This window comes from Harpia harpyja, chromosome 2 (assembly GCF_026419915.1).
Source record: "Harpia harpyja isolate bHarHar1 chromosome 2, bHarHar1 primary haplotype, whole genome shotgun sequence".
Taxonomy (NCBI): Eukaryota; Metazoa; Chordata; class Aves; order Accipitriformes; family Accipitridae; genus Harpia; species Harpia harpyja.
In genome coordinates this window covers 40,434,522-40,446,533 of record NC_068941.1, presented here as the reverse complement: position 1 = coordinate 40,446,533, position 12,012 = coordinate 40,434,522, and the positions used below count along the sequence as shown (strand labels likewise).

General features: G+C 37.8%; 1 protein-coding gene across 5 annotated transcripts in view; it reads left to right on the top strand.

Moving 5' to 3' along the window:
* Positions 1 to 12,012, top strand: part of FBXW7 (F-box and WD repeat domain containing 7) — a 187,195-nt gene that overhangs the window by 86,295 nt on the left and 88,888 nt on the right. Inside the window, exon 3 of one of the 5 annotated variants that reach the window (XM_052777242.1) lies at positions 8,461 to 8,588. The exons of the other annotated variants lie outside the window; for them this stretch is intronic. Coding sequence (XP_052633202.1) covers positions 8,461 to 8,499 — 39 coding nt within the window. The 3' untranslated portion in view covers positions 8,500 to 8,588. Of the gene's footprint in view, positions 1 to 8,460; positions 8,589 to 12,012 lie in introns of those variants that run through there. 5 annotated transcript variants of the gene reach the window in all.

The following is a 12,012-nucleotide window of genomic DNA, read 5'->3' as shown; positions in this document are numbered from 1 at the left end:
AGAGATAAGAATTGACACTTGGTTGTGAGTTTTCCCACACCCAATGTACCTCATCAGATCCTTTACTGTTTGTTAATTTTCATTCCAATTGATCTGTGTCCTATTAAATGCTGTCATGTCTGTTACATAAAAATACTAGATAGCACAGGAGGGCAAAGTAAATAATAGGTGCAGGACTCTTAGCAGAAACATGTGCTTAATGCTGATTCTTCACTGATTGCATCGTATTTGTGGCATGCATTTCCAGTGCTCTGTGATGACTTTGTATCTCTTGAGTTCCTTAGGAGTGGTCGTGTAACAACCACAACATAAGCAAACAAATACATTCACAGCGTATCACATATTTTGTAGCAACTGCCCTTAAATGCTTTTATCTCTCAGTACATGTGGGATTCTGTAGCACTGCAAGGACAAGAACATATTACTGGTAGTCACTGTCACTGGGAAATAGCTCATGTAAATTAGCATTCTTGCTTATTTCAGATTGTTTGTCTACCCGTTTTCATACTCTTGAAATTGTAGTAATAACAAATACATCACACCAGCAATATTTTATTTTTATCAAAACTGGTGTTCGACATAGGTGATAACCAGCATGCTTTTATGGAAAAAATGGCATCAGTGCTGCTAATCGTATTCTATGTCAACCATTGCATTAATTTCTCTTGGACTGACACCTGGGTTTCAGCCTCTGGTTATCTAAGTTGTAGTCTGTTTCCTGTTCTAAGTTTTTTCCTATATATCGTTAGGTTTATTTGAGATTTCTGAAATATTGATTGTTCTAATTCTTAAAAATTATTTTGATCATAATATATGTCATCTTTACCTCATTCCATTTTTTGTGTGTCTTTTTGTTTGCTTACTATTTCTACAATTCCCAGTTTCGTAGTTTTTAAATACTAATGACTATCGTCTTCAATATGCTTTAATCTTTTGTTTTAATGGAGGCTTTAGGTTTCCATCAAGATGAGTTGTTTTTCTTTAACTGCTGTGAACTTTGCTTATTTGGAGGAGTATTGGCTTCTTTATTATTTTAGAAATTGTTTCTAAATGGTTAAAATAATTTACAGTTCATTCAGCTTTGGTTTGGATTTGATGTGTTTTGTGGAAGGGGGAAAAAAGTCCTGATCACTTACACCCAAGCTACCATGAATTTAACTTTGTTCTATAATTTTTTCTCTAGCTAAAATTCTACATTACATAATACTTATAATATTAAATGTGTCTAATGTTGAAGCCACCTGAGGAAACAATCACTGAAAAAAAAAATCAAAAAATTAAACCCATGAATTCCTGAGAAGCATTAGTTGCATTCATTCCAGCAAATATTGTCACAGATTTTTATGATTAGGCAAAATAACTACTACATATAAGACTAGCAGGTGTGAGATCTCCAGAGGCAGATATATACGTGCTCTAGGACAAATTGTGGTATTAAGGAGTGTTTCCTTTCTTACTCTTGCTTGCGTGCTTGAAGTTGGTCTCTGGCAAAAGAGGAAAACAGAAGATTATACAGAAACTAATAGATGCAATTTACTGTGTCCATGGCAAACAGTTGTAATGTATGTGTAGGAAACAGTTGTTGGGAGATATGCAAATGGTAGCCCTCTTTCACCTTAAAGTATACCTCGCACTTCAGGCAGATGCCATCTTGAATTTTCATATAATTTTTTCTTTTCATGCCACGCCCTCCCATTCGAAGTGGGATTCCAGGAGCCATTTCATATTTCTCCACAAATTGTGTTTTGAGGGGAGAATACGCCAAAAGGCACTAAAGGTATTTTCATGTATTCTGTAAGGATCTGAATTTTAAAATCCAGGTGGGCGGGTAGAGCAGGAGGATTGTTAGCTGGTCCCTGGCCATTTTTCTTGTTCTGGGTTTTGGGAAACACATTTGTCTGTTCTGCTTGTCTGGATGGAAGTCTAAAGGAGTGTTTGAGCCTGTCTATGGGAGATGCTCAATCCTTCTGCACAACAGGCCATGTTCAAAAAGAGTCTTTGTAACAAAAACCCTCTTACTTAAACATTTATTTCCTTTTCTTCTCTTGAGGCTGTCATGAAACTTAGCAAATTAGAGTATACGAATGTGAAACATTATTTCTGTGCTATTTGGATTGTGATGGTGACTCTTCATAAGGGGTCAGACATTCTACACACAGAACCCTCCACTAACTTTTCAAGTTAGTGGCCTCTTCAAATGCAGGTTTGCTTGTTGCAGGATTGTGGGCTGTGATGGTGATGGTTTTGTTGGTTAACCAGACCTTTCTAAGAACCAGAAAACAGATTAGCTAAAAAGAAGATGAAAAATTTCTGTATAGTTGGATCTACAACCACAAAAACCACTTTGATACCCCTTCAGCAGTTGTCATATTTGAGCATTTGCTTCATTACTAGAGGTAATAAGATGATTTTTTAATAGATGCCTTTCATATATAACATATAGAATCATAGAATTGTTTTGGTTGGAAAAGACCTTTGAGATCATCAAGTCCACCACTAGTCTATGTCCCTAAGCACCACGTCTACATGTCTCTTAAATACCTCCAGGGATGGTGACTCCACTGCTTCCCTGGGCAGCCTGTTCCAATGCCTGACAACCCTTTCAGTAAAGAAATTTTTCCTAATATCCAATCTGAACCTCCCCTGGTGCAACTTGAGGCCATTTCTGCTCGTCCTATCACCAGCCACCTGACAGAAGAGACTGACACCCACCTCACTACAACCCCCTTTCAGGTAGTTGTAGAGAGTAATAAGGTCTCCCCTCAGCCTCCTTTTCTCCAGGCTAAACAACTCCAGTTCCCTCAGCCGGTCCTCATAAGACTTGTGCTCCAGGCCCCTCACCAACTTGGTTGCCCTTCTCTGGACATGCTCCAGCACCTCAGTGTCTTTCCTGTAGTGAGGGGCCCAAAACTGAACACAGTACTCGAGGTGCGGCCTCACCAGTGCCCAGTACAGGGGAACAATCACCTCCCTGCTCCTGCTGGCCACGCTATTTCTGATACAGGCCAGGATGCCGTTGGCCTTCTCGGCCACCTGGGCACACTGCTGGCTCATATTCAGCTGGCTGTTGACCAGCACCCCCAGGTCTTTCTCTGCTGGGCAGCTTTCCAGCCACTCTTCCCCAAGCCTGTAGCGCTGCATGGGGTTGCTGTGACCCGAGTGCAGGACCCGGCACTTGGCCTTGTTGAACCTCATACAGTTGGCCTCGGCCCATGGATCCAGCCTGTCCAGATCCCTCTGGAGAGCCTCCCTACCCTCAAGCAGATCGACCCTGCCTCCCAACTTGGTGTCATCTGCAAACTTACTGAGGGTGCACTCAATCCCCTCATCCAGATCATTGATGAAGGTATTAAAACAGAACTGGCCCCAATACTGAGCCCTGGGGAACACCACTTGTGACCAGCTGCCAACTGGATTTAACTCCATTCACCACCACTCCTGGGGCTCGTCTGTCCAGCCAGTTTTTTACCCAGCAAAGAGTACACTTGTCCAAGCCACAAGCAACCAGTTCCTCCAGGAGAATGCTGTGGGAAATGGTGTCAAAGGCTTTACATATAACAATGGCGAAAGGCTGAGATGCACCTTAATTTTCTTGTAAAAATGGTGTACTTTGATTGCAGCATCCTCTGATTCCAGGTACCATACTGTCTGTTTGACTGTAAGTCAATAGGTGTTTGTAAGTAACGGTGCTGTTCCAAGAGCGCCTTTTCTTGGTTGTTCGTTGACCCTGGAGAGTGGAGGCGGGGGAGATAGAACAAATAAGCTATGTTGACTTAGGTGGAGCTAGCACAGGATGTACCACAGGAAGACCTGTCCCGTGGAGCTTAAATACCCATCTCTCATGTTCTGAAACAAACCTAAAGCCATGCTCACATATGTAGCTTTGAGCTCTCAAATAGCACAGACTGGGACAGAATTTTTTACTGCGAGGTGCTTGGTCCAAGTTGGTACATAGAGCCACAAGGATAGAAAGGATTTATTTTTCAGTGATTTTTGGGTTTGTATGGAAGGATAGCATTAATTTTTAAAACTGAAGAATACTAAGATTACACTGGGCAGTTTGTGCATATGTGAGGTGAAAAGGGACTGCTGTATGAAAGTCTGTAGTTACTCTCAGAATAATAGACTACAAGCTTTGTGGGCGTAGGGGGAAATAAAGGATGGTTAGAGAAATTTTTTGTTTTGTGTGCAGGCAGTACACGAAATTGAGAAGGTTGGAATATTGTGTGTAAGTGGAGCGGTGGTTTTGGAACAGTGTATGCTAGTATTTTTCTCCTTTTCTGAGCAGCAGAGGGGGCTGCTATTGCTTTGCTGCATCCCTACAGAGACTTAGTGATGTTCTTCGCAAAGGTTTTTCCTGCTGTTGCAGCTAAAAACTTGGAAGCATTTTTTTAAGTCTAGGGAATACATACAACTGGAACAGAAGGACTCATTTTTTATTTGTGAAGAAATCTCTTTCCAGTATATGAAGTGATGTAGGAATATTTCCTTTAAAAAATAAATATTAAACATTTTCAGATGGCTTGTGTGATAAGAATGCAATGTATAGTTCTCTGCTCTGAGTGCACAGGAGAAAGAGAAAAACTTTATACTACAAAAAGATTCTTTTTTTAATCTATTTTTTGCAGGGATCACACATAGGGTATATAGATTCTTCATGCCTTTCATCTCCTGAGCTGTCTAACAGTTAATTCTTTAAAGAGTTTTTAAACTAATAATTCAGCTACAGCTGTGACAAAAAGGATGCGTGTTAAGAATTGCTCTGATTGTAAAAAAAATAATAATACATTGGCAATATAATTTTTTTTCCTCTTGCTTTTCCCTGGGATTCTCCTTTTTAATTAAAGCTTCTTTCACATCACTCTCTTTAAAAGCTTAGGAACTGGCAAATTTTCTCCTTCCTTGGTTATTCTGAACTACAGCAGTAAAGTACAATGAGTTAAGATAAGTAAATGACTTAAGATAAACAATGAATGGTCTTTACAACTGCCAGTCAAAATTACTTTTGCATTACCATGACAGTTTAGTTATTTTGGAGCAAGCTTTGCTGTTTTTAATTTTTTTTTTTTTTTTTTTAGTGTTCTGATACAGAGCCTTATTTTTATATTGGACTGCAGTAACATTAGAACTATGCACACTCTGAGATTAATATCAATCAACACTTTTAACCTTTGACTTCTTTCTCATTTATGTACTACACAGTTTAGTTGCTAATGATTCCGAGCATGCAGGATCATTTGGAAAGGTCATGCAACTGTCATTAAGATGTAGTTTGTTTAATATTAAAGCATCCATGGAAGGAATGCAGATTCTCAGTGTCTCTGTAGATAGCAAGGTTCTTCCTCATCTGTCTTAACCTGCAGCATGCTTCATTACTACAAATACCAACAACACTTTTTTTGAAAAGTACTTCTCACTTGCTCTGCTTTTACTTGGCTGTGTTAAGTAATGGCTTCATTTGCTGCCCAAGGCTAGCAGAGGTTTGGCTGAATTTTTGCCTTTTGTTAAGTAGAATTGCTCCTACACCTTCACTTGCAGGTAAAACTGGTGTTAAATAATTGCTGCTCTGTTAATTTTCCCTACTCTGTAAGCGGATCATGAAGCTTGCTAATTGATATGTGGGCTCTGCTTGTAGTAATGTGGTTATCCCTGATAGAGTTTGTGTCTTATCTAAGAACTTGGCTATCTAGTTCAGCTTTCTCCTGCGAAGTTCTTGAAATACCTGGTAATTAAATTTAACTGTTATGTTAAAATGTCATTTGCAGTCAAAGGACAGGAATTTCTTCTATAATAAATTATGTTTTTTCTTTCCCTTAATGAAGGGTGTCTTACCTCTTTTCACTACGATTCTTACAAATATTACTACAGAATTAAATGACAGTGCTAATGTATAATTTGTGAAGTAAGTAATTGTGTATAGAAAGGAAAGTCAAGAATCTCAGTGTCTGGGAAGGAAGAAAAGTAGTTTAAGAGCCAAACTGTCAGCATCAGTTTTGTCACAGTTTTGACTACAAGATTATACTTAATAAGCAGATTTTCATTGATTTTTCCCCCTCCCCCCATTACAGAAAGATGCATGTTTTTGATGTGGAAAGACGTAGTGCTGATTTAGTTTCTCATTTAGTTTCCTGTTACAGAGATTGCTTATGAGACTAAAGACCTAGCTGAGTAAGGTACAAGCAATTTTCTACTTCTGTGCCAATAATTGAGGTCAGTCTTTCAACTCCAGTCAAGGGATTTACCTCAACTAGCCACACTGGAAAATAAACCTACAGAGCTTTTTGATTGTGCTAGATTTGTCTGTACAGGTATCTGACTTAATGTACAATTCCACCGTCTTTGCAGTGAAGCCTGCATCTCAGAGTGTATGCCATCCTTATTTCCTGGTGGTTCTTACCAGACACATCCAGTAGTTTCTCCTGGACATATGTATAATTCTCTTGTAGCCATGTTGGTTGGTTGTTCACAGGCATATTTCTAGTAGTGCCCTAAAGCAGAAAAGAAGCCAGCCACCTTTGGGGGGGGGGCGTGGAGCAGGGAAACAGCCTCTTGGTTTAGACTTGCTCAGAATTGATGCATTGCCATGAGGTTGTATTGACTTGAATTGTCTTTTATTTGCTTGACCTATGCAGAGCTCCTTAAAGGCAAGTACTGGAAAGGAACTTGCCTGTGTTTCTCAAACTGCTATATCAGTTTACTTTGTGTAGAATAAATTAAACTGATACCTTCAGGATAACTACTTGAAGCAGTGTCTTGTAGTCGCACACTTTTTCAGGGCTTTGAAATCAGTGTCAGTGAGGCACCTACATGGTTTTTGCTCTGCATCTTTGTTTGTAAAATGAAAATGAGCTTTTAAAAAAAAAAAAAAAGGAAAAGAAAAGAAAAAAAGAGAATTGCAGTAATACCATTTCAACTCACCAATTATATGGCAACAACATTATGAAGTAGAAATCATGAAAATGTGCTTGAGAATACTTTTGGTACGCTTACTGTGTTGGGATACATGGCTTGTCTAACAAATACATTTGGGAGCTCTGCCCCACTTAAATATGCCATTTGTTCCTTATGTTGTTCTTGACTATGTGGCAGGTGCTGTTGCCTGATGTGATCATTACCCCAAATGTTTCCAGTCTGTATTGATACAGCTGTATTTACTGAGCATTTTATCAGCTGATGCTGTTGCTCTGAGTGTCAATTTTAAGCTGCTTCACCTTTTGGGGCTTAACTGAAGTTGATATTACTGGTTATGAAACTTGATTCACATGGTGAATCGAAGTGTGAAGAAAGTAAAACGTTTGCTGGTGAGTTAGTTTTTGGGTTTGTTGACACCCCCCCTTCCCAAATAGATGGTGTTAAATATTCTTTTGGCTATGAATTTGAAGTGTGTGTTCAAAAATGTAAGTTATGATCAGTATATTTCTCGTATTCACTGATGTTTTACATTTATAAAATTATGAGACCTGAAATTAGCTTAGAGGGCTGGAGGAACAGAAGGTGATCTGAGGACTAGAACTACATTTAACAGCTGCTGCGGGACTAACATTTTTTTCCTGATGCATTTCTCACTCACTGTAATCTGCAAAATAGCAGTATGTCTCTCTGTAAGAGACTTTTCATTATCTGCAGAACATGTTGCTATTCAGCAAGCTGTGCACAGTAAAGTAATTTACATATCTTTACAATCTTGAGTATAGGGAGGAGAACTAGACAGTGTCAACTTCTATGCTAGTTTAATCATTTCTGAACAGGCAGAATGCTTAAACCCAAAATTTCTAAGCTGTCTCAGCAGAATGTCTGAACAGACAGCATGTAATGTCTATTGACAAAGGATGATTTTTGACACGTGAACTGTTTTTATTTGGTAGTATATGGTGTCTGATCTGTGCATGAAGCTATGCTTGTGTAGTAATGATATAATGTGCATTTTGTGTAGATTTATTAATCTGCCATTTTGTTTAGGTTGCATCTGAACGTTTTACAGTTTTCTTTATTGGTGAAATTTCTATTAGAGAAATCCCTATAAAACCTAGAACCAGTATTTCTATAAACTCTTCTCTTTGTCGCAAGCATCTTCTCCCTTCTTGTCCATAGTGTGGTTAATGAAAACACTGTCTAAACTTCACCTTCGTGCAAATTTTCTAGAGTTCCACCCATTCTCTCCTGGCCAAACAAGTTCGGGACTTCACCAAATTATTGTAAAATGTGCTTTATGTTAAAAAAATCTCTTTAAAACTTTATGTGCATTGACTCTGTATAGTACAACTTATGATGTAAAGTTACATATAGTTAATTGGTATTGAGATTTTAAAAGTGGAAGTCGTGAGTTCTTGTGCATAGGTGGGTTTCTCTATAATAATCACTGAAATACAAGAGGAAAACATTGTTGGGCATCTCTTCTGTTACTTCTGTCTTATTTCTCCTTTCTCCTCTTCTTGCTAATTTTAAATTTTGTTTCTTTAGTTTGTAACAACAAGATTTGGGAAGAGGGAGAGGATCTGAGAAGGACACAGTTACTAAGGAAGTGCAGAGATTTCTATCCCAAGTCAAGGTGGACCAAGTCAACTATTTCTTTATAGAACCTTACTTCTTTTTATGTTTGTTCTTACTAAAAGTTCATGTTTTCTACTGATTTTACTACCTGACAGTATAATATGGAAGGAGCAAATTGTGAATTTTAGTAATATTCAGTGTAATTCAGTCTTGGGAGACGGTGGCTGTGCTTTTCAGCTGTGTCATGAAATATTACTCTGTTAATGCTTATTAAATGTTAATACATTTGTTCAATCCCTGGTGCCTCTGCTGAAGTGGAAAATATACCTACTGCCACCACAGATTGCCAGCAGGGATAAATTCCACCTTATTCATCATTGGAAGTCAATACTACTATTAAGTAAAGTATGAGCAACGTTTCCTGTAAGTGCAAATCACATTATTATTCGGATGTCATCCAGCCACTGGTTATCTATGTTTGGAAGTGGGCAGGAGACCCTTTGTTCTTCTCACTTAAATTATGGAGTGTCCCTTAAGGATGGCAGCTACCATGATCATTATTGACCCAAATATACTGAGTACTAAAAAAAATTAAAAGACAACAAATAATGAACACTTCTTTACCAATATCATAATTCCTTCAGTTCTGATCCCTTTGTCAGATTTTTCTAAAACACACAGAAAATAATTAACTTACTTCCAATTTCTTAATTTCATTTTAATTGACACAGCTAAATGGAAATCGAACTTAAAATTGTTCATTATGGATCCCTCATTCTTGCCAAATGTAATAATGTTGTTCCTTCTCTTTAAGCTGGACTTCATCCAAAGCAAGGACACTTTCAGTTGGTACCCCGAGGCATTCACCCATCTGCAAAATTTATGGCCTTTTTGTAAACCACTGGTATTACATGTCCTACAGCAAGTACACTAAGCACTGTGTTTACATGTACGCATGTGTATCTGTTTGGAGGACAGACTGTTGAAACTCTTCCTACACTGTGCCAGTCAGAATTTGGTACAGCTGCACTGCATTTCTTTGCTGGCAGGGTCTGAAGTCAGAGCATCAGACAGCCAGTAAACTCAAAGCTGGATTTGGTTGTCCATATGCACAAAGTCAATTTCTATGAAATACTTACAAGCATTCTAAATAATAAGTGATACTTGAACAAATCGGAGAAAGCCAGTGTTTGTTAAATAAAAATACAAGCAAGGCTTCCCCTTCCTCTAAAGAGAAAAAAAAAAGGGGGGTGAAAAAAAAGAAAGATGACAAATAAAATATCAAGGTGGCAACCATACCAACCAAGAGTGCCAGCCCTTCCACACACTACCTGCTTTTTTCTGTAGTCCAGGCATTCTTTACTTCGCATATCTTGAGCTTTATAAATAGCCTCACACCCCTTTGCAGTATGCTGTTAACCAGCTGAAAAGGATTACATAGCTTAATTTGGTGCTATCAAATGAATGCCAGTGTAACAATCAGTTGTTGCATTTGTTAGATTTATGTGTATCTTACAGTTCTAGTAAGAAAAACACAATCTTGTATAAAATAGACCTTGATATCTATATTGTTTCAAACATAGAAAATGTAATACTTTGCATTGTTCAACCTTTTATTTTGGCAGTAGATAATATAGCTAATATGAAGAGTGTTACTGTGTTATCAGGCTTTAGACAAAAGGAATTTTTTTTTAATGCTGAATAAATGACATCTGGTCAGAATTTTTCACTACAGAAGAAAAAAAAATTTTTTTTAGGTGTATTAGGTGGCAGAAATATTTTTAACACCTTTCTGATGTTTTGGGGATTGTTCCTTTTCCCATTTAATATGTAGAAAGGAAGAAGATTTAAAGTCCAAACCTAATTTTTGGCAGTGCTTTTTGGACACTATTCAGAAACTGATAATCATATTTTAAATATTTTGGTACTGCTTTGTGTTTATTTTGTGCGTGTATGTATATAAGTAGAGAATTTCTCATTGAAAGTCTTGCATTTTACATGGAAGGGTGATACAGTCATAAGAAAAGCTGAATTACTGTATGAAAAACGAATTTTTTTGTTTCCTATCTTCCTTTTTCATAGAAGCAGCCTCATTGCTAATAAAAACACCTGCTTTCCCTTTCCATGGCTTATCCTCAGCTGAGAATTTGACTTGCATTTTAATCCAGTGTTAAATATTGCATGACTTCTCTACCTGTTGTTATAGTTCTTAATTCTTGTCTCAGCTTTATTTAAAGGTGCAACAACAGCATAAATAAGTGGTCAGCAAATAAATTCCTGCAGAGCAGCTGTAGCAATTCTTTTTAACAGCTGGTGCAACTCTGACTAGACCAAACAGTTAAACTTGCTTATCCAACAAGTCATATTATAGCCAATGAGGACTGAGCAGACATTTCTGGAATATTTGTAAAACGCAAGATGATGCAGCTTGATTTCTGTTACATACCTGGAATATTTTCTGAAATATTTAACGAAGAAATGAAGACACATGCTTTAAAGATAGTTTAAAAAAAAAAAGTGACAATGACAACAAGACCCCATAGTACAGTAAATAAAGTTAGAAGGCTTGTGGAGTAAAGCCAAATAATATAGGCCTCTTGTTACAAATTATTATGTACACTTACAGGGATGTCTAAATATGGTAGGAATTATTTTTTTAAAATGTGCATGGTTAAGTATATGTTCTAATGATATGTTAATGATATTAGTATTGATACTATATAGTCTTGCCAATATGCAATTTACTAGACAGTCTGTATATTTCTTTCATAAACACTTAATGTGACCTTACAAAAAGTTAGCTTGTGCAAATGGTCCCTTGTAATAATGTCAAATGCTCTTTTGCACTAGTACCATCATGACTGAAGGCAGATCCCACGCCTATAGCTGCATGTACCTGCATGTTCCCTTCCCTTTAGAGATGAAATTTTGTATTTGTTGAGATGCCTAGGAAGTTTTTATCATTGATGTCTCTTCAGGACCAATATTGCATGCTAAGGGATCCATGGAGAAAGAGAGGTGATCTAATAGCTCATTGTTGCCCAAAGGTGGAGGTCTTGACTACTGTCCACTTCCAAATGCTTTGCTGTTTGTCTTGTGTTTGTCTCATCATGCATCTGGCTGCTTTGTGAGCTGTTTACATTTGCTAATCCAGTGGACAAATAACTCGGCAACAACAAAAACTGAGGATTTTCAGGTATCCTACTTACTGGAGTCATTTCAGAGCTCACAAGCCTGACAAGTCCTACAGCCAGTTTACAGCAGAGTTTGGAATAAAATGACCAGAGCAAGGAGGGGAGGTGCTACTCTTCTCCTTTTTGCTACTAGAATCTCCAGCTTTTGAGGCCTGTTTGTCTCATTTTGGCTCCGAAGATGATCAGCTGTGGGATTGAACAGATCCAGTGGAGATCTGTTGTTTTTTACTGCCAGTCATTTAAACTCACTTGCATTAGTGTTGCAATTAGAAACTGAAACTAGTGAACCCTTGCTATTGGTTAGTCTGACCTACTGCTTGAGTTCCCC